This window comes from Panthera onca, chromosome A3 (genome assembly GCF_046562875.1).
Source record: "Panthera onca isolate mPanOnc1 chromosome A3, mPanOnc1 haplotype 2, whole genome shotgun sequence".
In the NCBI taxonomy this organism is placed as follows: Eukaryota; Metazoa; Chordata; class Mammalia; order Carnivora; family Felidae; genus Panthera; species Panthera onca.
The window spans coordinates 85,124,516-85,151,780 of NC_138341.1; the positions used below are offsets into that span (position 1 = coordinate 85,124,516).

The 27,265-nt window shown below is 49.6% G+C and overlaps 1 protein-coding gene across 3 annotated transcripts in view; it reads right to left on the reverse strand.

The window, feature by feature from the left end:
* Positions 1-524: 524 nt before the first annotated feature.
* TGFBRAP1 (transforming growth factor beta receptor associated protein 1) overlaps positions 525-27,265 on the reverse strand; it is a 62,240-nt gene continuing 35,499 nt past the window's right edge. For all 3 annotated transcript variants that reach the window (XM_078444339.2, XM_078444337.2, XM_078444338.2), the window contains exons 5-12: positions 18,067-18,149; positions 14,659-15,000; positions 12,886-12,943; positions 10,908-11,051; positions 8,604-8,747; positions 7,861-8,020; positions 4,829-5,262; positions 525-3,168 (exon numbers count right to left, since the gene is read on the reverse strand). In XM_078444339.2, coding sequence (XP_078300465.2) covers positions 2,992-3,168; positions 4,829-5,262; positions 7,861-8,020; positions 8,604-8,747; positions 10,908-11,051; positions 12,886-12,943; positions 14,659-15,000; positions 18,067-18,149 — 1,542 coding nt within the window. In that variant the 3' untranslated portion in view covers positions 525-2,991. The remainder of the gene's footprint in view (positions 3,169-4,828; positions 5,263-7,860; positions 8,021-8,603; positions 8,748-10,907; positions 11,052-12,885; positions 12,944-14,658; positions 15,001-18,066; positions 18,150-27,265) is intronic.

Sequence of the window (27,265 nt, forward strand, 5' to 3'; positions counted from 1 at the left end):
TCCTTGGCTAAATTTCTCAGGGTATGATTGATCTAAAGGTAACAGATGTCAAGGAGCACCTTGAGAATATGCAGGAGATAAACACAGAAGAGGACCATTTAAAACTCAGTAAAGTGGTAACGGGGCGCCTGGGTGGCTCAGTCAGTTAAGCGACTGACTTTGGCTCAGGTCATGATCTTGCGGTTTGTGGGTTCGAGCCCCGCTTGGGGCTTTGTGGTGACAGTGGGGAGCCTGCTTGGCATTCTCTCTCCCTCTGTCTCTGCTCCACCCTCGTGCACTCTCTCTCTCTCAAAATAAATACACTTAAAAAACATTTCAAAAATTATAAAATTTAGTAACGTGACAACAAAGAATTTCAGAGGTGGCCAATGCAAGTCTTCTGCAGGTGCAGGTAGGAGCCACGAGGTACGGATGAGTAAGTTCCGGAACTCCTTGGACTAGGTATTGCACCAAGTGGAAAGCACCACTTCACCGAGATAATTTTTATTAAAAAAAAAAAAAAAAAAAAAATTACAGAAAGAACAAAGAATTAAAAGAATTTTAATAAAATCAACAAGTTTACATTTGTACATCTTGTGTATTTGGGACCCGACCAGGGGTGAAGGATAAAGTTGCAAGGACAAAAGTTTCCGTAGGAGAGCAAGCGAAAAGCAAGGGCTACCCTCGTTGTGTGACGGGCATGGGTTTGATGGTGTGACCCCACGGCCTCCTGAGCTGCTCTGCACTCACCAAGGTCATGGGCAGGAGGCATCCTGCTCTGAGCTCAGGCCCAATGCTCCACACCCTACAGGACACGCCCATATGAACACCTGCGGGGCAACAGCAGAGAAACAGTTCATAAAATCTAACAGTATTGCCCCTCGAATATTAATGCCAACTGGGTTCGGCTCATGCTGTTTTAACTAGAATGGTTACACAGAACCTAATGAGGGGAGAAAAGGGCTGAGCAATGTTCTAATTGTTCCACTCAATGGCACAGTCACAAAATAGCAGGCCTTTAGAGATAACTATGTATTTTAAAAATCTGATTTGCAAAAAAGGGCCCGTGGACATCAGAGAAAGAGGAGAACGAGGTACGGTTCTGAACACAGGAGGCCACTCAGCTTTAATCCCCATCATTCTAAAGGATGAGAAACGTTTCAAAAAAAACCGACCAGTGTTTGGAGAGAGCGGAGACTAGTGTCCCCAAGTTAGGAATGAGCAATCACAAGGTGCTCTCAAGATTTTACCCACGTCGTGTCCAGCGAAACAGCGCTTTCGGAAGCGTGACACGGTACGTTCTAGGGGCTTGTTCTTGGAGGAATAAACACGAGCTCGTGAGTTGTAACCATAACGTGCACAGTAATATGACCATCCCGGAACAGTCATCCACAGGGTCAAGCTGTCAAACTCATGACCGGACTTGGGCTTCATCCCCACGTACGCAGTGTGTGGCTGAGTTGCAAGAGTTTCTTCATTTATTCTTTAGACGGAGACACAGGGAAGAACGCGGAGGCACCTTTGCTTTCTTGGGCCACTCGGAATCACAGAAGGACGAAGAATACTGACCATTATGAGTACAGGAGAGCACTGTTCAGACAACGGACAAGGAGCGCTTCACCCCTGCTCTGTAAGGCCCGGGCCGACGGCGAGAGGCTCTGTTCTAGGGTCCTCTCCTGTGACACACGAGCTAATGCTTGTTTCCCTAATGCTACAGCGGGGGTACAAGTGTCTAGTGTTAGTTCTTAATAGAATCATTAATCCCAACGATGAAATTCAAAACAGGGCAGCGAAGGAGGGACGGCTTCGGCTCCTCCACGACGTTAGGCGGAGACACAAAATGACTCAGTCTGTGGTGAACAAGAGGGACTCCTCCTGTGAGTTCAGGAAACCTCAGAGCAGGCGTGTAAAGTGCTGGGAGGTAAGGCAGCCTGACTGGACTTCCTCATCGGGGTGTGCAGAAGCACCCGGCAGGAAAGATGACAGACACCTCGGTCACGGGCGAAGGCAGCTGTCACCGCTGCCCATCCTGCTGAGGGTGTGAGGTTAAAACCGGCCTCTCCTGAAATTCTGCTCGGCTTGTGCTCGTAACGCTTCCCTTTTAATTTCCCGAGTGTTCAGTAGGAGGTACATTTTAACAAGGAAAAAAAAAAAATGTCCCTAACGGATATGACGGATGAATTTCTAAACAAGAGAAAAACTGCAGAGATGACAGAACTTCAAATAAAACTTTTTAGTCAAACATGTCAATTGCGGAGTTTCAAATTGGCAGGTGTTGTGACAGTACAGGGACCAAAACCTGGGCCCTCACCTGCCACAGGTCTCCCGTCCACTGTCCTCTTACAGATGGGGCGAGCGGCTTCTCTCTTGGGGCTACACCGTTTTCCGACAGGTCCTCACTGGCGAGGCAGCCAGAAGCGTACAAATTCCCCCGAAAGGGGGTGCTCGGGTAAACAAGGCAGAATCCTTTAGGGGTTGAGAGTCACACGGGAAGTAGAAAGAACAAAAAGATTTCCCCAAGGTCAGCTAAGGGCAAAGGCGGAGCCCACGAGGTAATCCTGGAAACAGACAGCCCCCCTCCCCCCCAGCCCCTGCTCGCAACCGTGCGGCTCCCCACCCTGCCAAGCGAGCTTTTCATCCCTGTGCCACCCTGGAGCACGTTCCCAGTGCAAATGCACATCTGGAGACTAGGGTACCGGAGTGGGGGAATCCAGGATGTCCACACTGCAGAGAGAAGGCTCATTTTTCTCTCAAAGTAGGCATTCGTTTTGGATTACAAAGTACCGGGACGGGCGAACCCTAACATGTCTCTATTTGTGGGATTTTCCATTTACATTCAATGTAGAGTGGTCAGCAGTGAAGAGCCCCTGTTTCACGTTGACCGACGTCTCCCCAGCACCCAGATGTCACCCCTTCGTCCTGGCTGGCACAAGTGCAGCGGCTTCTGCTCTCTGCACCCAGCAGGCTTGGTAAAGAGCTCAGGGTCCTTCTCACGCCCTCGGGTGGGCCTCCTCAAGTCCGTGCGCCAGGGCCGGGGGGGCTGGGGTTCGTGTGTCTGCCGGCAGCACAGTGGGTGTGGACGAGACCACCATTTGGATACCTAACAAACACGGGCTCACGAAAGGGATTTTGGCACATCTGGCAGAGCTTTTTGTCCGAAAGCCGAACTGAGCTTCCTTTCAACTTCATCTGCAAAAAAAAGACCGAGGACACTGTCAGCTAGAGTTATACCAGTTTTTCAGAGTGGACATGCGTTACCCCGTGGATGATTACTACTCATGAGGACTGCTTTAACGTCCATTTCTTTGAACAGAATATTAGAGGAGGGGCACCTGGGTGGCTCAGTCGGTTAAGCATCTGACTTCGGCTCGGATCACGATCTCACAGTTTGCGAGTTTGAGCCCCATATCGGGCTCGGTGCTGGCAGTGCTAAGCCCGCTTTAGATCCTCTGCCACCCGCCTCAAAAATCATAAACATTAAAAAAAAAAGCCAAAAAACCCCACCAGAACATTAGAGGTGAAAATAAACAAAAACATCCCTAGGAACCAGAGAGATAAAAAAATGCTACAAAACTGCTTTCTTATTTTATAAAAGTAACTGCTGCTCGCCGGCCACGGGCGTTTCTAAACAGGCCCTCTCTCAAACGTTCTCTGAGCTCTGTGTTTGAGCCAACTCCTGTTGGAAAGTCATGTCATGTTAGAGCTGAATAAAGCTGTGTAAATCATCCAATTCCTTGGCCCTCTCATTTGCAAACAGGGAATGTAAGGCACAAATAAGGGACTCCATCAAAGCCATATGGTTCATTCATGGCACATTCCTGCCTGGTCCTAGAAAACATAATTTCATTTGTTTAAAGGCAGCGAACAAAACCGGGCTGTAACCCCCTCAGTTCTGCGAGGTAAAAAGCCTTTTTGCACCGTTCACTGGTGTCAACCCAGGCAACTCTGCCTACCGGCAGAACCAATTACCAATTCAGTGAATTCACCCTGTACTCATGAGTTTCATCAGTCACTCAACAAACACTTATTAAACACTTTTGAGATGCCAGGCTTGGCTCTAGGGATACTGAGATACACAGAAGAAGTTCTGTGCCCTCAAAGAACCCAGAGTCTAATGGTGAAGGGAGACAATTATGAATGCATGCCGAACATGCGGTGGGCGAAGGAGGGGAGTTATCTGCTTGAAGGGATATGAAGGTTTCACAAAGGAAAAAATACTGAGGCTGGGTTTTGAGTAGGTGTTCACCAGGCATAAAAGGAAAGGTTAGGACCATCTCAGGGGGCACCACAGGTACGAAGCCTGTATGTGTGAAGCAACCTATCACATCTGGGAGATTCCACATGTCCTGGGAAGCAGCAATAGACGGAAAGGGCCAGACCAAAGGAGAGGAGATGGAACCCTCCAGGCCTCAACTCCTCTACTGGGGACTCACGAAGGCTTCCACGGGGGAGGAACACATCGGGTTCCTGCTCTGGAAAGATCCCCCTGCCAGCTGCATAGAGTGTGGGTCTCACAAGAGAGAAGTCTCCAGAAAGGGATATACACTGGGGACTGTCGGGGACAGAACGTTTGTATCCCCCTCTCCCAGGCCCTTCCTATGCAGAAGTTCTAATTTTCAATGTGATGTACTGGGGGCCCCTGGGAGGTGACAGAGGTTGGGTGAGGTCATGAGGGTGGGGCTCCCAGGACGGGATTCGGGCCGTGACAGGAAGACGTGTCCTGCTGGTGGGAATGCAAACTCTTGCAGCCGCTCTGGAAAACGGTATGGAGCTTCCTCAAGAGTGCAAAAACAATTCCCACACGGTCAGCTATTCCACTGTGGGCGTTTCTCTGAAGCCCAGCTCTCACCTTGTCGTACTTGTAGATCAGGTTTTCAGACTTGGCCAGGCCGAGGGCCACCTGAGTGGTCCTCCGGGTGTGCACGCTGTCCCTGACGGCCCCGGTCAGGAACGGGCGCAGGAGCTGCACCGACCAGGTGCCCGGCAGCAGCTGCAGGACGCGGGCGGCGTCGAACTCGGCCGCGTGGTGGTTCAGGAGGTCCGTGGCGGCCACGGCCAGCTCGGGCACGGAGGGGCCGGGCTGGAGGTACATGGCTAGCAGCGTGTGGAAGAGCCGCTGCCGGTACGGCGGGTCTCTGCCCTCGGAGCGCCACAGGCAGTAGTCCTCAGCCGCCGAGAAGTCCCGCAGCTCGTGCACCAGGATGCGCAGGGCCTCCTCGTGCTCCTCCAGCTTGCCGTGCAGGATGGCGCTCTCCATGGGGAGGCCGGCGCCCCGGACTCTATCTGTGCGGCAGCAGCCAGCGGTTAGAGCCAGCCCCGGCTTGCCCCCAACCCCCGGGTGCTCTCAGCCTAAGAAGGGGTAAAGCGGAGCCGGCCACCTAGACGGTTCACACGAGGCCTGCCTTTACCTCTGTGCTGCAGATCTGGCGTCCCCAAAGGGGAGGCCGGACCCTACTTATAGGCAGAGCCTAACGGCAGAATACGTTATTTTTCATAATGCTTAGCGGCTGAAGGAAACAAATGACCTGTCATCTCAGCAGGCCCTGGTCAAACGGGAGTATCACGGCTTCAGGCTTCTAATTAATCCAGCACTGTTCCCATTTTCCCAGTACGGGATCTTCGACCACAGTGGAAAGGCACTAACGCTGACTTACGTTCCAACAAGAACCCCGCCCTGCCAAAAATGTGTGGCGAGCCCCTTTCTTCCAACTGAAAATACAGTTCACAGAAAGGAGTATGGGTCCCTCTTGTTAACCATCCATATCGACATTACTCTAAAGCTGTTGTGTCTCCTGCAATTTAAGGTGCCAGGCTATGAGCAACACGACACCACCACAGAAAGTTCTGACCGAGGCCCTGCCCGCAGCGGGCTGTGTCTCACTGGTAGAGGCCCCTTGTTTTCCGCTCCCTCGGCAACCGAGGAAGGTAACGTCAGATCGCCTCCTGCTGCAGAAGGATGTTCGAGGGACAGCTCCTATTTCAGAGGCCAACATTAATACTGGAATTCTGGGCATTCGGACTTAGGAGCATGGCCATACTCCGGCCTGAGGCACACGGCAGACACTTGCAGCAAACGGCTGGTTCCACAACATGTGTCACCTACAGCACTAAACACAGAAGCTGCAACGCACATCCTTGTCATCCTCACAAGGAAAGGTCACCAAATAATTGCTGAGTGGCAACCACATGTAGGGCACGGGAGAGGCGCAGATTGGTTGAGAAAAGCCCATGGCAGTGACTGCACTTTCCACGTCTATCATCCCGTTTGTATTTGGTTCTCGGCCACCCCGGGCGGGCAGGCTGCACAAGAAATGCTACTACAACGTGCCCAGGCTGATGCCGCCAAAGTCACCCAACGAGGGCAAAGAGTGAGTCTCTCAGCTTCCAGTGTTCTTCCACAGTGCCCTGGAGGACACCCCCTTTCCTGCAAGCTCCCCAGTCTTATCTGCAAGCCCTGGCTTATCTCTGTGACTGCTCAAACAGCGCCTTCTCCGTGCTCCCTCCCCTCTACCCCACGCAGAGCTGCTGTCGGCCGCTATGGGCATGCTCATTAAACTGAAGGCCAGAACCGAGTAACATCCACCTTTATATCCTCGGTGCAGCGTCTGATACTTTACACACGCTCACAAACGTTAGCTGACCGAGAACCTGATCAACAAACCCATGACTAGTGTGAGATTTGCACGAAGAGACTTGTAAAGCATGAAGCATGACGGAAGTCAGGGGTGACAGTAAAACTGTTTAACAACCATACAGCGTGGGCCCCACCCAAAAAGCACGGACAGCGGCCGTGAGGGACCAGGGTGGCTGGCGAGCATCACGGCTGAAGGTCCTCTCCATGGTGTGTTCAGTGCCACGATTTTTGCGTTTTTGTGCTTTTTGCTGGTAATTTTGCCATTTAGAATGGGCCCCAAGCACAGTGCCAAAGTGGGGCCTACCGTTTCCAAGCACAGGAAGGCTGTGACGTGCCTTCCAGAGAAAATGTGTGTATTCAATGAGCTTCGTTCAAGCCTGAGCCAGAGTTCTGTTGGCCTTGAGTTCAATGTTAATGAATCAACAATACCTATTAAATGAGGTGTCTTTAAACAGAAGCACTCATAAAACAAGGTTATGTACTGATCAGTTGACAAAAATGTGAGCAGAGGTTTGCAGGAAGCTGACCCTGTATTTCTTGGATAGCACTGTTCAGGATTCAGTAATTTAATGTCTGTGGAGACTTTATAGAACATAACTACAGCGAATAATGAGAACCAACTGTAGTTATGGTCAAAAAACACCGCACATTTAAGGAGAAATACATTACTAATGCCAGTAAGGACCAATCTGAAAACTCTACTATGTCAAGTACATCGAGAATCTAGTTCATTCTACCAGGTGCAAGCACTATGCTGCTTTGTGGCACTTTACGCAACACAAAAACCGTGGGCTCTGCACCCCAAGGAAATGAAAACCAGGCTCCCATCCAAGACACCTGTGGCTCAGAGCTCATGGTTTGGAGCCTCGAGAAATCTAAGTGGGCTGCTGGGGGCGGTGTTAGCTGGCACAGCCTCGCCCAAACGCTGGTGCCATCAGAAGGAACTGAGAATCAAGCGGGCCGAAGAGGAATAAGGCAGTCTAGCGAAGGTAGGCTGGACAGATAAGCGGCCTTCCAACCCCCGCCCCTCCCCGCCACCGGCAGCTTTGTGTCCCTGGCTAAAGGGCCAACGTCCCTTTCTAGAAGGTGGAGGCCTGAGAGGCTTCGCCCCACCCTCCAAGACGGCTGACTTTGTGCCAGGAGAGGCCCAAGGAATCGCCCCATCAAAACGAGGAGCTATGGCAGAGCCTTCATCCGCGCCTGCCAAGGTGAGCAGGTCAAGGAGAGGCTGGTGGGATGCTGCTCACCTATCAGGAAGTGGACTCGGTACAAGTCAGACTTCTGGAGCAGGTGTCGCAGCTTCGCCTGAGTCTCCGTCGCTTCCGCACCCTTGCTGTTGGCGCCGGGCCTCTGCTGCAGCACCTCGTCCAGGTAGAGGAGCGCCAGGTGTGTGTGGTACTCTTCCTTCTGCGGGAGATGACAGCGTTGGCAGGCGGGAAGCCGGAGCGCTCCCAGCCAGCGGGCACTCCCGACACCAGGCCTGCGCCCAGGCGAGCCGGGGCAGGGGCTCGAGGGCACTGAACGGGACATATTTGTTGGATCGGAAACATCTCAGAAACCGCCAATACGGGGAAGGCAGACTTAAACTCTGCGAGCAAAATATAAAAAGGTCACTTCTCATCTGAGAAGGGCCACGGGATTTAGGCATTTCCCAAAAAGGTATGGCTCCTCTCATTTCCCTTGAGGATAGAAACAAGGAAGGAAAGGAGACAAAAAATAGGAGCTGGATGGATACAAGATGGAGGGCAAAGAAAAGGCGACACGCCTCTCCTTCATTAGCCTCCGGGCCTCTAGACCATCCACGGGCACGGACTGAGCATCCGGGGAGCAGGGCATTTAAACTATTACGTTAGAACCCCGAAAACATCTACATTTAAGATATTACATTAGAACCATCTGCCAACACGCTTTCCGGTCAAATTCTCTCTCTTACGTTACTACTAGGACATGGCAGCCCTGCTCGTGGTAGTCCAAGTTCAAAGGCACTCACCTGCAGTCTCCTGTCTATGACCAGATGTTCCAGATACTTAACAAGGGCTTTAGGGTATTTCTTAAGGCAAGTGATAATGCTGTCGGGATTAAAACTGTTCTGCTGTTCATCCAAAGGTCTCCTGGTGAAAACTTGAACTCCAACCTGAAAGGAGAATAGTAATTTAGCTATTTCCTTCTCCGGATGCCATCTTATGTTTATTCTAATCGATGGACATTTATGTCTGGGGAAAACTGTTGTCAAAAACACGGAGATACAGCAAAACAGTATGGGGTGGGGCACTGGCAAAGACCAAAGAGCACAGCACAAAGACGGGAAACCTCATACACCTCATCAGAATTTCTCCTAAAAGGGTCAGAAATTAGGGGTGCCTGGGTGGCTCCGTCGGTTGAACGTCCTACTTCAGCTCAGGTCATGATCTCACAGTTCGTGAGTTTGAGCCCCGCATTGGGCTCTGTGCTGACAGCTCAGAGCCTTGGAGCTGCTTCAGATCCTGTGTTTCCCTCTCTCTGCCCTACCTTACTTGCACTCTGTCTCCCTCTCTCAAAAAAATAGATAAACATAAAAAAAAAATTTAAAGGTGAGAAATTAAAGAATGAAACATTAATTAGCCGGAGAGGCACCAACTCTGTAATATTAAGGCAATCTGCAGACAAGGATGGTCACTTGCTGGCCAGTAAGTGAAAGAACAAATACAGTACTGAACGTTCAGTAAACTCAGTTCTCTGCACACAGGGATCCACTATGTGGATCATCTATGTAGATCCAAGGCCAGTCCCTAAGCAAGTTTCCAGGCGGCCTTCCTGTGCCTGTTGAATGGAGCTCCCTGTGGCAATTCCATCTTCAACAGAAATGCTAATGGGTCAGGTAGGCAAGTAAAGGCATGCTGTACTTCCCCTGGGCATTCTATCACACATATGTGCGCACACACACACGAGAAATACAGCACCGCTCTTCTGAGTGTGAAGTCTGAGTTCTATAAGCCTGGATTTGTGTCTGTGCTGTACCAACTATTCGACCTTGGGAAGTTTCATTTTTTTTTTTTTTAATTTTTTTTAACGTTTATTTATTTTTTTGAGACAGAGAGAGATAGAGCATGAACAGGGAAGGAGCAGAGAGAGAGGGAGACACAGAATCCAAAACAGGCTCCAGGCTCTGAGCTGTCAGCACAGAGCCCGACGCGGGGCTCGAACTCACAGACCGTGAGATCATGACCTGAGCCGAAGTCGGACGCTCAACCGACCAAGCCACCCAGGCGCCCCTACCTTGGGAAGTTTCTAGAGCTGAGCTTTTCTCTCCTCGTAATTCCCCCTTGTGGCGTTGTTGAAAGAAATGATACAGGTCGAGTGGCTGGCTCATCACCAGGCACACAGAATCCTGGGAATGACATGCTGATACCATCTATTAGCACTGGGAGGAGCCCAAAGCTTTCAACCGTTTTGGATCCATGTTGCAGGTGTGCCTCAGTGTGTCAGGGTATGTTGTAGGTGTGTGTGCACAGAGGCCAAGTAAAGAGGGAGTTAAAAGCACATGAAGCCCATGGGCTCAGACCTCCCAGTTCAGAGAGTACCATGGAGAACATACCCCAGCTCGGATTTTTCAAAGGCAGATGTGACATGCAGAAAACTCTACGTTTAAGACGAAGGTCCCGAGTCAGGAAGCTAAGTTTCTCTCCTCCAAGGGGAACCAAGGAAATGTGTTTTTAACGGTGACGGCTGAGATGCTATCTCTTTTCCAGTCCTCCAGTGGCTTCACAGAGGAGTCCTGAGCTTATGCACTACTCCCCCCACACCCTGCAGCCAGCAGGAGTTTCCTCGGGTGCTTCCTCACTGCTGCCCTTCCTCAGCCTCCAAGATGGCAAGTCCTGCGCAGGGCTCCCTCCTACCTCCAGAACCACGACTGCCACGCCAGGGGGTGCGGCACAGAGACAGGACAAGGGTCTGCCCGGTGTGGCCCAGGTGGGGTACCACGCCCTGCAAGGCGACCATCTGATCCTGCGCCAGCCCACAGATATCAGAAGGGTCACACTTGGTCAGGCATGGGGGTTCACACACACGTTTTTCAGAAGATGCGAAGGAACCCCGGCCACGCTTTCTGCTTTTCTACAGAAGGGGCCTGCCCCACACTGATGTGCGGAACAGTGTATCTCAGAAGTGCTGAAATGCAGAACTTCCTAAGACTGGGCATTCCAAAGGCTCAAGATGAGCCATTAGAAGGGGAGGAACAACATGGACGGTTGTTGTTAAAATCAATCATTTAAAATCACTCCCCCCTCCCCCCCCAATGCATTTATGAAGCACAAACCTCCTCACTTTTCTGCAGGACCCAATCAGCGTACTTCCACACGAGTTCCTGGTCTAAGCTATAGGTAAGGAAATCAACGACATATTCGTATAGGTCTGAGCGAGTGGAGTCGTGAATGTCCCCGTTCACAATGTTCACCCATAACTGGAAAGGAGTAAAGAACAAAAAGAAACGGAAGGTCACATACCTTTTAGAATTACCTATGGAAGGGCACACATTTACTTATTTGGCCTTTTGATCCTTTAAAGTAGTAGGACAAATTTTAAACTTTGAAGGCCTAAACGAATTTTAAGCTTTTCAGAGGAATAAAGCAATATAGAAAACGGGGTCCAGGACATCAAGAAAATAAAGCACCAAATTCTTTTTCTTTCCTTTCTAATGAGATCATAGTAATACGAATAGTAAACACAATAGGTGGAAAGACGTAGATGTATTAAAAATGTTTCTTCATGAGATAAAACGATCACTGACAGCATCTTGATGCAGACGAAACCTACCTGCCTCCATCGGCGGGGCTGTTTCCACCTTCCCCACCACAGGGATCCTGGACTTTGACGTCCTTTGTGGACCAGGAGGGTCAGACACTGTGCTTTCAAAAATACTGGTGATTCTGTCCCCTAGTGCTCTGTCTTGTGCACAGGGGCTCATGACAGCTGCTAATAATAAAAGTCCCTTGCTATTTCATCCAGAAACTTCCCCGCTGTGTAAACCAAAGCTTACTTTCGGAAACCGGGGATGAGGCTGCATCACAAGGGAGTGGAAGAGATGACGGAGGCCCCTCAGCCTGTACCGCATCGCCTGTACCTCACCCACCTGCCCAGTGCGCCGTACTTCAGGACCACACCACCCGCAAGAGGCCCAAGAAGCAGGGCTGCTGGTGTAGACTGTACTTCTGATATTAGCATATGAACCTTTCTTATGGTCCCAGTTTCTTCCACACTGTATTCCTCAAACCAAATAACCTAATCACACATACACGGAAACGTGTCATTTTCTTCACAGTAGAGTTCTGCCATATATAAAGATTTATCTCGTATCACTTGGATTTTGCAAACCCCACTCTATAGCCCCGCTGTTATTATTAGACTGCCATCAAGCTATAATTCTTACAGCCATGTGTTTTACAATATAAAAATGTTATTCTTGACGCCCAAATCTACTCTTGGCCATTGGGTGTGTTGACAGAAACCTTTTTTTTTTTTTTTTTTTAACTTCATCTGCCATCAGGTTAATGACAGTGATTGCATGTGTAGCTTTGCCAAAGTCATAGGGCTGACGTTAGCCTGGGGACTACTGCCAATGTTCTCGGCCACTCTCAAAACAACAGAAAAAGAACGATACCAGTGCATACCAAGTGACAGAAGGGGAGAAGGTCTCCTGACAGTGTGAGATGACGTCTGTCACAAGGCGTGAGAGGCGAGACGAGACAGAGGAGACTAGGGATTGATGCCTTTTTATCTCAGGTGCAGTATCCCTGCCAGGGCCACCTGGAATCGTGGTTCAAATCCCTGTTCTACCACGGAGCAAGGCTGTGACCCTGGGCCAGTGACTGGCCTTGATCAGCTTTAGTTCTGTCACAGGTGACATGGGGATAATGATTTACTCTCCCCACTGGCAACGGTTAGTGTCATTAACGGCGGAGGTTATAAATAAGCTGATATTCGCAGGCTTAGTTTTCGAATAAGGCAGTGGTGCCCCACGCCTTGTGGCTCAGTAAGAAGTTGTATTTTTAGTTCTTAAATTTTCAAAACTCAGTCTTGAAAATGTCCTTGAAAGAGACGTAAAGACAAGGAAAAGAAAGCCCTTGGCTGACATTTGTCAAGGAGGTCACTTTCTAAAACAGTTGTTGTTCTTATTCTGTAAAAAGGGGTGTAGACTGGGCAAAATAGCCTCCGCCAACTTGGGAATCTCCTCCCCAGGTAACACGGAGCTAAATGACAGAGGCTTTTAAGTAATGCTGGAACGCTTTTGCACTAACCTGCACTGCCGCAGCGTCTTGGTGATTATAATGATAGAGCAGTCCAAGTGCAAAATACCTGAAAGGAGACACCGCGTTAAGTGCACCCTCTTCCGCCAGCGGCTGCGGGTGGCACCCACCCAGCGACAGCCTCCCCGCGCCCCCCGCCCCCCGCCCCTCGCCCCGGTCCCTCGTATTCGTATTGAGTTCAACAACAAATTTCCAAGGACAAAAAGATCCTCATTTCTGTTTATTTACTTCGGGTGTGCAAACGTATGCCCCCTCAACTTCCAAAAAAGGATCGTATTCAAGTCTAGCATAAGCTGAAAAATAAAACAATAATTATGCTATGGAAAATCGTGTTTGGAATGGCTTCACAATTTCCTCAAATGTTAATACAATTCTGTATCTTTTCAGATAATCACCGTCAACCATCACAAGGTATTAAAAGAGTGGTCGGAAAGTGTGCCGTCTGAGGTATTACGGAAAGAAGGGGTAAGGAGTTTGAATACGAACGACAGCAATACGGGCCAAGAGCACCCAGCCACCGCGGAGGACAGCAGGGAGGGGCGGTGAGCCCTGGGAGAGGGCACCCAGGGTTCTAGGCCCTGCGCTTCAATTCAGGTTTCATGACTTAGGGCCTCCATGGCCTCCTGTCTCCACCACCCATTTTCTCCCTCGCGAGTGGAAAAGACTAGCGACGGCACTGACACTGCCCGGGTGGTGAACTGTTCCAGCCTCCCGAGTTCCACTGGGGTGTCCTGCTCCCGGTCATCCCCCTCCCCAGCTGGGGACTGGGAGAAGCGAACACAGGGGGATGTTGGATTTCTTCCCTCCGAGAGCAAACTCGTAAGAAAACGAACTATTCGCTGGTGCCCTCCTCTTTTCCTTAGCCTCTCAGGCAGTTACCCTGTCTGCTCCCTACCATTCCAAGTCACCACCATGAGGCATCAGTGTTATTTTCTGGTTCTGAAACAAAATAACGCCCTCCCATAGTGTGTTTGGGAAACTGAGGGAAAGTGCCAGGAGGAGCGAACACCCACGCTGAGGCCGATCACAAGCCCCGAGTTGTCTCTGGCATTTGAACGGGATCCAGCACTGTAACCCCTGCGGTTTCCGTGGGATTTCGTCAGTACTTCTGCTACTTCGAATACACAACAGAAACCACAGATAAAGCATCTTACTGCTTGCAGGACTCTAGGGATCATCCAACACTTTTGAAGAAAGCCCTCCCGCACCTGCCCAGAATGAAGACGACACGGGCCCTTCTTCCCACGTCAGTCACTACAATTAACCGCCCTTGTGCGTACGGCAAGGGGCGGCTGCCTACCATCTCGTGCTCATAATAAAAGCAGAGTTTTAAGCCATAAACTTTTACCAACAAGACCAAGTCCCCCTTTTTATTTATGCGGGTGTCTATCTATCTGTGCAATCCGGTCATCAATGACTCAAGTGTGCTGCTGATTTTACCAACACACACGTGGCGTCCTGCGTGGGTGAGTTCTATGTGGAACGCTATGGATATGAAGGCTAAGAATCACTTCCTTTTCTAACTGGGCCTCTGACTGGCCGGGGTCAGCATCATTAAAGAACTGGTATGAGACCTAATGCCTTCCAAGACCCTTCCAGTTGGTCTGCAGACTGTGCCGGGGGGATCTACCCTGAGGGGCACTGGGCTGTCACCACGGTGTCACAGCGGTCCCGTGACGAGTCTCCGCTTCCCAACAGCCTCCCTGTGGTGGCAGAAAGGCCAGCGTGCGGCCCCCTGGCCGCGTGTGGGGAGGGAACACTCACTTCTTGTGCTTCTCGAGCCAGGCAGCGCTGTCTGTCAGAAGACAGGAGTTCTCGGTGACCAGGAGGTCCAGCAGACTGTCATGGTCGGCCTCCGCATACAGCTTGAGCAAGGCCGTGTCGATGTCCTCTTTGTAGCCATTTGCGACCTCTGTGCTGCGGACTTCGTTCAGGTAGCTCATGAGGAAGCGCTTACACTTGGCCATCTTCTCCTGGTCCCCCTGGGTCAGCTGGTTCAGGTCTGCATACTCGTGGAGAGGAGGGTGGGACCGTGTGAATGAGGAAGAGGTGGGCAACAGGAAGGGGTAGAGAGAGATCAGCTCCCGGACGTCAAGCTGGCCGCTTCTGCAATTACAGTGTCAAACTAAATGAAGCAAAAAGAGAGAGAGAGTACACATAGGCACACAAAACAACACGGGGGGGGGGGGGGGGGCGTGCACGCCCGCACACGTTAACGGGGAGCTGGATGTGTGGGGGAGCACGTCAGAGCGAGCGTCCGGATGTGCGAGCCCAGCAGAGCACTGCCGAGGGGAGTGCCACCACGCGATTCCGACAGCAGAGAGGGGACCACGGCGAGAGACACACACGCCCCCCTCCAGTGCCGGCATGCAACATCAAGACACCCGAGGCGGTCCCAACACCAAGGGAGCGCCGGACTCCCTGGAAACCGAGGCCAAGAAAGGAACGTGAAGGGAACATGTCACTGTCCGGTCAAAGGCGAGGTACAGTCCGACGTTTCTCCTGGCACAAACTATAACCAGGTGTGCTGCACCGTCCACAAGGAAGGGACTTCTCAAGAACATGACTTACAACATCCCCTTCAGAGATCTTCTAACAGGAGCCGCGAGAGCATTTGTGAGGCCACATCCGTGGTGACTCTCGACGGCCTCTCAGAGCATAAGATGAGGCTGCGGCTGAAATGGCCAGTGTGGTGTCCTACCCTCGGAAGGCCAGGGAGCCCATCTGGTGACATCCCACCTCAGCTTCACCACTGACCCTGTCCCCACCGCGCCTGCTCATCTTGTCCACAACAAGCCAGCGGTGGCATTACCGAGCTGCGGGGCTCAACCTTGGCCCAGAAGCAGCCCTACCTGTGGGGCCCCTCTTGCAGAAACAGATGCAGGGCCACCAGACATGAATGGGAACCTCAGGTAGGGCCCGGGGTCTACACTTTCTGCGATGTTCCCTGCGTCCGCCTTCCTTCAAGCTGAGTCTCCTCCTCCCCAACTTCCGGCCTCTGGCCCTCCTTTCTTCCACTCCTGCCCTCTCCCCACTTCCTGCGGTTCTGGGCCTCCCCAGGATGAACGTCAGACCTCTGAGCTCGGCATTCAGGGCCCTTCCTAGCTGCTCCCGATGACCTTACAGCTTTGGTTTCCACTGTCCCTCTCATGTTCCGAGGCTTCAACGCCACCTCATCACCTCTCCAGTTTACACACTTCATGCCTCTCAGCCTTTCCTGTGTGTTCCCTCTGCCTAAAGCAACGGTCCTCCAGGAAAGCAGTTTTGCTCCCTGGGGAAGTTAGCAATGTCTGGAGATACTTTTGGTCACCACTGGAGGGTGCTATTGGCACGCAGTGGGTAGAGGCCAGGGCTCCTCCAATGCACGAGAGCGCGCCCGTAACAAATTATCCAGCTCATAAGGTCATGACTGCATGACTCCATTTGGGAAGCTTCTCACCATTTGAGATCCGGTCAAATCCCGATCCAAGCCCGTGCTCTCCACTGTCCCCCAGAGCACCTCCACCCACACCATGGAGCCGCACCTGCACTGCCCAATGGGCACACAGCCAGATTCCAGACTTGTATGGGCAGGCCGCAAAAGCCGGGTGCAGTCTTACCCTGCCGCTCTGGCTCTGGGGCTTGAGCCAAGTGCTGGCCTGACTGGACACAAGGACAGGCTGTGTAACATCTAGAGAAACAGACACAGAGCGTACGGACCCCCAGCGTGCCGACCATGATTGGCTGGCAGTTGGGGCTTCTAGCACTGAACTGAGAAGGAAGTCTGAGGACATGTCCCACCAATGAGAAAAAAAAATTCACGTTATTAGCAACATCTGTCATGGACACAGGAAGGGAAAGTGGAGTCACGTCTGTCTTGGCAGTGTCTTCCTCAAGTGTCAATTCCCTTGGCCACACTTTTGTCTTTTTTAAGTTTATTAATTTTTGAGAGAGAGAGAGAGCGAGCGAGCAGGGGCAGGCAGAGGGGCAGAGAGAGAGGGAGACAGAATCTGAAGCATATGCAGGCTCTGAGCTGTGAGCACAGAGCCCGACGTGGGGCTCGAGCCTACGAACCGAACTGTGAGATCATGACCTGAGCCAAAGTCGAACACTTAACTGACTGAGCCACCAGGCACCCCTCGGCCACACTTTTGACAAAAACTGAGCAGCAGTCAATGTAAACCAGTAAGAGGCTGAAGCATGAAAGACAGGAACCTTCTATTAATGACTGACAGGCCCTACACGAGTCTATTACAAAATCCACGAACTCTTCTATGAATATATTGTGACCATTCGCCCACTTTTGCAAATTAACCCAAGAAGAAAGATGTACCCGTGACCCAAATGAGGAGGTTTTCGACACTGCAGGGACAAAGCAGGCAGGACGGAAAAGCGCCCAGGTCCAAAGGGACAAAGAATCTATTTAAGCCCCGAAATGACTGATCCTGCCAGGAACCGATGGTAACAGCACACAGAATTTATGAAGTGTAAGCTACATTGGGCATCGTGCTTCGCTGAGTGGTTCCTTCTTTACTCAGATACCTGCTCCTACAACCAAGCATGTGCCAGAGGAGGAGGTCGGAGCTGTGGCGGGTCTGATGCCTGACAAAACAGCGGTGCCCTGCTCTGGTTGTTATTTGGATGTGAAGGATCTCTTCTGGTGCTTAGCACACATTTTATCTTTTAGATGGTTCTAGACTACACAGAATCTATTCTAGTTAGACATTTTGAAACGTATGTCCCAAGTTGTTCTTATGAACATTCTCCTTGTGAAGTCTTTGGAAGGAGTTTTCATGAGTCTTCCCAGAAGCACCCGCTCTTTTCCTAAGCTCCTTGATTTCCTGTGAAATCTCCAAAGGAAAGGAAAAGTGGGCAACAGTATTTTCCTAGGAATTCTTCACGTTATTAAATTCACTCTTCGGGATTCCCTTCTCCTCTCTTCGTGGGATTATTAGGGGCTCGCCCTCGTCAGCCTCTGCCCTCCTCAGGACACAGGGCAAGTAAACTGAGGCTAAGGGGTGGGGGCGAGGAACGAGTGTTGGTGATGGCTGCTACTGTCAAGAAGCCTCACCACTTCCCCGTGAGGCATAAGCTAAGCGCGGCGACATCTCCCATCATGGCCACACAGTCTAGGTGAAGGTTTTGACCACAGAGGGACACACAGGAGGGCTTGCTACCAACACCTCAAATTACCTGAAGAGCTCTTTAGCTTCCAGAAACTGAAGTTGTGCGAACTGTATGAACCCCGCCTGCTGCAGAATCCTTCTGTACATTACCTGCAAGGAAAGACAGGTTTAATCTCTTAGACGTACCTTGAAACCAACGCGGTGGGGAGAAACTACCTTTCTAATCATAACCCAAGCTAGATGAGCTAGATGCTCATTATTACACAGAAACCGGAAGTTATAAGGTAAAGAGAAAACATGGCATATATTAAATTGTTTTCAACATAGATGAAAATATTTGTGTGTGTGTGTGTGTGTGAGAGAGAGAGAGAGAGAGAGAGAGAGAGAGAAAGAGAGAGAGAGAGAGAATCACCCTTTGTTCCTGAAGTAAAATTGTTCTCTATTTGACCATTCTTCCTTCACCTTCCCCATGGATCTTTTCTGTAAATCCCATTTCCTTCCCAAATGTGTTCTTTAATCTTCTGTTCTCCTCCTCCTTAGCTCACGGGGCTGCCGTGATCGCTTCTCCTTCTGGTTGCTCAGGAGGGTAATCAAGAGCTCCAGTGTCTCTGGCGGTCTGGGAGCGGCTCACCCGGCTTCCATTGTTCTAGAGTTGACACTTCACTTCTGAGTATCCCCAGGGCACAGGGCCAATGCCAATCAATAAATGGATAAATGAACCAGTTTTCCTACTAAGCTGCAGAAACACCGCACATTCCCTTTCCTGGAGCTGTAGGACCCCACAGTCACACACTACAGCCTGACAATTCCAGCCATCAAGGTGCCGGGTGATTTTTTATAATCCAGTACTACCCAGATTTCCTTGACCACTGAACTCCTTTGTTCTTGGAACATCCGGCAACAGCAAAGCACACTAAAGGGAGCTGGCCTGTGTGTTTTAGTTCCACCCCTTCCACGTCTCTGTCCAACTTGGTCAGGGTTGGGGTTTGAAGCATCCTCTGTTTCAAGTACTTTGGACATACCTCTCTGCTCTTTTCTTACAGGTGCCATCCCACAGCCAGGCCATCACCTCCTCACGAACAAAGACTCCAATTGTGTCTCAGACCCTGTGAGTTCAATGCCTCCCCCTTCCTACCACGGTGCTGTTACAGAAGCCACGAATTCCTTGGAGGCATGGCATATACATGATTCATTTTTGCAGCCCCATGCCCCAACACCTGCCATTCAGGAAGTGCTTCTGGATCTGAAGGGCTCTGTCCACCATACTCGTGAACCCTGAGGGAGGGACGCTTTGTTCAGAGATGTTAAGATCTCAGCCCAAAGTTAGTGAAGTCGTAAGCGGCTGAGCCGGGATTTTAAAAGAGCAGATCTTTCTGATGCTAGAGCCCAATTCTTTCCACTCACGGAGTCGCCCAGGTACATGGCAGGCAGTTAGTGCTGTTACCCCCTGAAGAAGTGAGGAGCTGCAGATGGTCAGCACCTGGACGCTGTCACTCCTGTGCCCTCACAGCAGCTTTTCAAGGGGCTTTTGCTATAGTTTCGAAGAGTTTTCAAAAGTGTAACATTTCCTCCCTCTCCCCACAGAAGTTCCTTTAGAGAAGTCAGAAGAGGTAGGCTGCTTTTTCATCTTCTTACCACCTGCCTTTGTTTTTCTTCCCTGACACCAGCCATGTGTGGCCTAAAAACTGGCCTATTCATGCCCCCCCCAACAATAAGCGGTGGACAGGAGTGGTCAAGGTCCTGTTGCATAGGAATGCCAGCTCCTCTGGAAGCAGAGGTAATAAAGACCATCCACTTAGCAGAAAGGATAAAAAGGACCCATCAACTGCAGCAGAAGAAATCTCGATCACACCCTGGCCTGTTGATGAGAAATCAGCCAAAAGACAATGGACTCCTTGTAGTTGCAGGACTCAAAGGCCAGCGATCTACTCTTTCCCTTCCTAGAGGGAGATGAAAACCACTTTTGTGAACACTCCCAATCTCCAAGAATCTGGGGTTATTCTCTGTAGTCTAGTCCGCAAATGCCATAGGTGGACTAAAGAACAGGCATGCAAAGAGGTCCCATCATCCCGAACACAAGCACATAGATGTGGAGCTGTGGATGGAGCACAGGACAGAAGCGCGAGGAAGCACAGCCAGTTCCGGGTGCTCTGAAAGCGACTGTCTCCTTTCCAGACCGCCTGCTGTGACTGACAGGTCCCTGGCACTCTGCTCAGGTGATGCTGAACTACAGACCTGGGGCTTGGCTGGCCACCAGGGGACAGACCAGGAGGATGAAAGTCTGTTTATCTCCCCAACATCACAGCTAACTCAACAGTGGGATTTTCAGCTGTTTAACTTACTAATTTGTCCCCTGGAGTAAGGCAGCTGCCAGAAGTCCCAGGCCAAGAAAGTACATTAGCGAAACATATCTCTAAGCAGTGCCATTCAACACGGGCTCTGTGCAGAAAAGAAGCTCTCCTCCCACCGCCCCCCCCCCCCCCCCCGCCACAACCAGCCAGGTGTGGGAGGTCACATGTACTCTGAAACTGAGGTCAAAACCTATGTTTTGACTATGACATTTCTGAATTGAGATTTCTAACTTTCGTGCTTTGGGTAACTAGAAATTTTGTGAAACAGAAGATTCTATTCAATTCAGAAAGAGGCTTGTTCAAGGGCAGAAAAGCCCACTTCTAGGGTCAGGCTTGGCTCCCCCTCCCACCTCAAGTGCTCAGCACTTTGGCTTTGCCAGTGGGCTTATCTCCAGGAGAGCAGGGCACAGCCCCTTCCTACCGAAAATGACCGCAGATCTGTTGGGGACTGCCAGGTGCAGCCATTACAACCAGATACAAATGTGGAGGACAGCCTATTCTTGAAATGAGACTACCCGCTAATTAGGTTACAATGCTCTGTTAAGACCAAGAGGACTTGGGATATATGGTATATACGTATCATTCCTGTAACATGAGTACAGCCAACACTTAAACAAAAATTGGTATGAATGTTATACTTTTAACTATATTCATACCTTTTCCTGTAATACATACTTCAGTGCTAGGTTTCTGGCTTTTTCAACTTATCTTAAAACTCTTCTTACTTAATTATTGCCTAAATAGAAACACCTTTCTCAAAATATATTAGGTGAAACAGTAGCCTGCCTAAGCTTCCAGGACATTCTCTCCTTAATCAAAAGGCAATCCAAGGGTGCCTGGGTGGCTCAATCAGTTGAGCATCTGACTTCAGCTCAGGTCATGATCTCACACTCATGAGTTCGTCGGGCTCTGTGCTGACAGCTCAGAGCCTGATGCCTGCTTCGAATTCTGTATCTCCCTCTCTCTCTGCATTCCCCCACTCACACTCTGTGTCTGTCTCTCTCAAAATAAATAAACATTAAAAAAAAAGGCAATCCATCCTGATTAAGCTTGGAAACAGATGTGTGTGTGTGTGTATACATATATATGTGTGGTGTGTGTGTGTGTAGTAAATGTTGGTATGTAAAATATATACCTAAAAAGGACTTACATGCCATATATATACACACATGCATGCCCACACCTGCATATATAATACAAATACATAATGTATAAAATAACATACTTTACATATATCCCTTTTTGGGAATTCACAGAAAGACAATAATAAAACTATATGATATATGCCTACTTAGGGATCACAATAGATATTAGTATAGTAAAAGCTCTGAGAAATCCTCCAATTAAGAAACACCATTAAATACCTGGCTGGCTTGGTCAGGTGTAGGGATAAGAAAGGGAAAAGGAAGGAAGGAAGGAAGGTAGGAAGGAAGGAAGGAAGGAAGGAAGGAAGGAAGGAAGGAAGGAAGGAAGAAACCCAATTAATGTGAACTTGTAAAACAGAACCTCTTCCACCCCACACCCATCGCTGTCCCAGAGCAAGGGTCTGGAGAAAATGCAAACTGGAAACGCTGGTCCAGAAGGCAGCTGTGCAATGGATATGCATGCAGAGCAGGAAAAGTGGTCAGTTCCAAAGGTGGGGATGGCGGGGCCAGGGGGGCGGGGCAGTGAGGGCGGGGCCAGGGGGCGGGGCCAGGGGGGCGGGAGGCCTGAGGAACTCATCATGCATTACGAAATCTACCCAAAGCACAGGTCCAAACTCTCGCGAAGGATACACTAAGAAATAGTAACATAAGGCTCTTTAGGAAGGAAAATGACGTTCTGGGGCCAAAAGCCGACGTGCTCGTCGATTTTTTCTTCCTTTAAACACATGCATGTATTTTTTTTCTGCTGTATATTTTAGGATTTACAATGTATGTGATACAGTCATATGGCTCAAATTTGAAAACATTCGAAGGGGCTTTCTGGAGAGTCTCCTTCCTACTGCAGCCCCCACCCAGCAGCTCCCCAGAGGTCATTGATGCTATCGATTTCTCGGGCAGCTACACAGAAACGTGTTAGGTATTTATGAGCAAACCCTTTCCCCCAATTTAGTAGTGCTACCTGTCTGCACTGTCTTTAGACATCCTTCTGCCTCGACACACAAAGTGCCTGGTTCTCGTTCCTGGCTCTGTGGCACCCCAACAGCCCGCACGACCCAATAACTCCTCCACCGGCAGCATCTGGTTGGTTGTTTTTTTGTTTTGTTTTGTTTTGAACAAACAATGTGAGAACGAAGTCTTCTACACTGGTTATTTTGCGTTTTTGTGATTAGATCCATGGAATACCCCTCTAGGAGAATGGTACCATGTAACTTGGACAGATACCATCAAAGTGCCCTCCTGCAGAGGCCACTTCTGTTCACATTCTCAGAAGTGATACATACGAGGGCCCAATTCCGCACACCCTCAATGAGGGCTCATCAAACCCTCTGGTCTTTAACAATCTGAGTGAAAAATGCATTAGTGAACTTTTAATTTGCACATCTCCGTATGAGTGAGACAACACATCTTTTCATACATTTGTAAGACAGGTGATTTCATTTTCTAGGAAATATCCGTTCATATCATTTTTCCATTGGGCTATTCATGTTTTTCTTATTTATATGTTGAAGGAGGTCCTGACATTTTAGAGAAACGAGCCTACCTTCTGTGCTTCAAACTGCAAATACTGCAAAAATTCATGTTTTTCATTCATGTATAGTAGGCTTTGCCATGCAGAACATGTTTATGAGTGGATGTGCATGCATGTAAATTTATTAAATTTCAAAAAATTACTTTAGAATGTTCCAGAACCAAGGTATCTGGGAAGAGAGTGGCAAGGCTGTCCTTTTAACCTTGCAGCCTCTGCATAAAAACAGAACAATTACTTCATAGCAGCTCACAACAGCCAAAAGGTGGAGGCAAGCCACGTGTCCACCAGTGGATGATGGATAAGCAAACTGCGGTACATATATACAATGGAACGTATGACTCAGCCTCAAAGGGGAAGGAAATTCTGACATGCAGGCACTATGCCATGGAAGAGCCTTGAGGACACCACGCTAAGTAAGCCCAGGCACAAAAGGACAAGTCCTGCATGACTCCACTTATACGAGGGGCGTGGGATGGCCACAATCATAGACACAGAAAGCATTGAGTTGCCGCGGGGAGCGGGAGGGGGAGTTAGTGCTTAATGAGGACAGAGTTTCAGTTCTGTAAGAGGAGAAGACGTTCTGGAGATGCCTGGTGGTGACGGCTGCCCAACGTACCTAAGGCCACTGACCTGTAAACTTAAAACTGGTTAGGATGGTAATTTCTATGTTAACGTGTATTTTACCATGAGTTAAAAACAAACACACAAAAACAGCTGGGATAGCAAAACCAGAAACTCGCTGACAACATTTATAACAGCACGGAGTGGCACACAGCGTACCCACAAACCCAAAAGCGCGAGCCGCTGGGGAGAAGTCACCACCCAACTACAGGAACTGGGTGGTGTTAGAAACTGTGGGGAGAAGCAGAGAGGAAAAGAGGCTGTGGGGCCACAGAAGCCAGAGTCCCCAAGCCACTATCAGGAACCACCCGAAAGCCTGGCAGGCCATCTGCGGATGGCAGTGGAAGGGGCCATGGCCAGCTCCAATGTGCCAGTAAGTGCTAACGATGAGAAACTGAGCTTTAAAGACAAGGAAAGACTCCTCTGGGCATTCGAGGCAAAGGACCAAGTCCCAGAAGGGAAAGGAATTCAGACTGTCACCCAATATTCGCCGATGCTTTATGCCGAAAAGTAATGGTGGAGTTCATTTCAGTTCCTCATTGAAAGATAGTGTGAGTCAAACGTTTTCTATCCAGCCTCGCTGGCCTGCAAGCATAAAGGCTGCAGGTGAACTGTTAACCAACATGCAGAGTCTCTGGGACGGTGTTCCCATGTGCTTATCCTGAGATATCAACCCGGAGGATCGATCGCTTCAAAACACCAGAAGACTGGAGAATCAGCAGCATGAAATGTGTTGGTGAGTGATTGGTACATACCTCCCCTCAACGAAGACAGATAAAGATACGGGAGACAGTAGACGGCTGTAGGCTTTGAAAGAGACAGTAGAGAAAATACGACCATCGAACATGAAGGGGAAATGGGGAGATGAAACCGAAGTGCAATACGCTCGCTGACCCGCTGGGAACAGAGGGATGCTACCTGAACACAGGTGCTGGGGGAGAGAAGGGCAAGGTGCTAAGAGGTTACCAGCTATTTCCAAAAGCTGCTCAAAGTGGGCAACCAGCAGACAGCAGGAGCTCCCCCCAGCAAGAAAAAGAGAAAAGCAAAAGGCTTTTATAAAGTAAATACTATTACAGTCACCGTTAGAACAAAACTTGCAAGTTTCACACCAAAAGACAGGGAAGAATGTAGCTTCCTTTAAATGGACTTCGGTTGATCTGACTTCTGAATTAGGTAAATATTTTACATAATTCTGAGACAAAATTAAATTTCCAAAAGCAATCCCTAGGAAACAAAAGGCAAATGGAACAAAGGGCCCTGGAAACATATATGAAAGATGTGGTGGCAATTGGAGGACAGGACCCTCCCAGGTGGCTCAGGCACAGTCACCTGACCACACAGCCTGGCGGGGGTGGGGGGGACCCCCAGGGACAGAAATAATGGTGGGACATAAGCACTTATGGGACAACTGGGGAAATGTCAATGTCGATGGGACATCATTCCATAAAGGACTTCGTTATGACTTCAGGGAGTTCTGCAGACCGTGCAGTGTTTACATTTCAAAGGGGACATTTTGTCTCTTAAAGAGACATACTCGAAGAGTTTCACGTGAAATAGAAAAAAACAAAAAAACAAAACCACAGGTATCAGGAGTTCAACCTTAATTATGAATACTATCCATAGCACACAACACAAATCAAGAGAACTTTCTGGCACAAGCCTTCGTCTATAATATAAGGTCTCCTTACTGCTGCTTTATGACGTCTTAAACTTTACTATAATTTAAACATGGCTTTCTTTTTTCTTTTTAATTTTTTTAATGTTTATTTTTGAGAGACAGAGCACGAGTCGGGGAGGGGCAGAGAGCGAGGGGACACAAGGATCCAAAGCTCACCGCAGGCTCTGAGCTGTCTGCACAGAGCCGGACACGGGACTCGAACCACCAACCGCAAGATCATGACCTGAGCCAAAGTTGGACATTTAACCAACTGAGCCACCCAGGCGCCCCTAAACCTGACTTTCTTAAAGATCTAAACTCTTGCCCTTCGGGATCTCTAGAAGCATTCTTCTTTTAATCCCGGTCCCAGAGTTAAACTTCTTGATAAATCCCTCCCTAGTTCAGAAGTCAGTGACACAAAACTGACATGCTATTTTTTATTTATTTTTTTAAATTAGAGAGAGGGAGAGAGAGAGAGCGAGCAGGGGAGGGGCAGAGATGGAGAGAGAATCTTACTGTCGAGTATGGACGTGCACCCCAGTAATGGACACGAGCATAAATACTAAGTCAGGCAAAGGAGAAAGCGGAGGTGTGTGAAAGCACACAGGGTGAAGCACTGTTTTAGGGGGCCAGCGCTGATGCGACCAGATAGGTGTCACACACGAAACCATCTCAGCTGTCCTGCCTCCCGTCTTCGGACAGTGGTGTGGATTACTTCTGAATCGTTTCGAGAATTAAAAATGTTTTGAAATGCCTTGCTGAGTGTTTGCATGCTGAAGGGCTCAAGAACTGTTGGCTCCCTTGCCCCCTCTACCCTTTCAGGCAGAATGCGGGTTCATGGAAGTGGGTCGGGCCAGACCACGGGCGCTTCAAGGGTGCGGATGAGGGGCACCTGAGTGGCTCAGTCGGTTGAGTGTCTGACTCTTAGTTTCGCTCAGGTCATGATCCCAGGCTCGTGAGATCAAGCCCCACGTAGGGCTCTGCACTGAATGTGAAGCCTGCTTGGGATTCTCTCTCCCTCTGTCTCTCTGCCCACCGCCCCCTACTCACGCATGTGCTCTCTTTAAAAGGGGAAGGAAAAAAAAGTGTGGATGAGGTGCCCACTGGAGCACTCTGGGCAAAGGAGTCTGTATTTCAAAAAGATCGTTCCCACAGTGGCATGGAGTATGGACCAAACACACACACAGACACACACACACACACACACACACACACACACACACACACACACAAAGGAGGCAGTTAAAATAATTCATACAAAATAGGAGAAGGGTCTGCATTGTCAGCAGTAGCAACAGACACTGGGAATATGGGGTGAATTCGAGATATTCTGAAGGTGTATTTCCAGGTCTGGATATACAAGGTTGCAGCAACCAGGAGACGGCAGGGAGCATGTTAGAAAGGAAACAACTCCAAATGAGAAACTAAGATGACACTCGGATGACACCTGAGCAAGACGATGACTAATATGAGCCAAATATCGACTGGACATCGCTACTTGGTGAAAGGAGAGGCGAGGGAGAAAAGATCACACAAAGAACACTGCACCTTCCCATAAGAAAATGCTGCACACTTAACGTGTGCACATGTGTGTATGCAAAGAGGGGGCACCCCGATGTGTGGCCCACCTAGACACCCAACACGTCCACTGGGACAGCTCACGGGGCCGAGAGCAAGCAGGGCAGGGGCAGGCCTCAGAGTCTTGGAGGTCTGATCCTGACCCTTCTTAGCCCGGCCACCCCACCAGAAGCTGATGCACAGGCTGCAGAGGAAAGTATACTCAGCACAGCACCAGTCCTGAACTGAAGAGCTCTCTTCTTTTTGCCTCTGCTGCCCCCTGCTGAACACTAGGAGATTGGTCTCACTTTCAAAAATCAGGAACACAGGGAAGGAAACCATCAACAAAATCAAAAGGCAATTGACGGAATGGGAGAAGATATTAAGAACTGATCACACTCAACCCC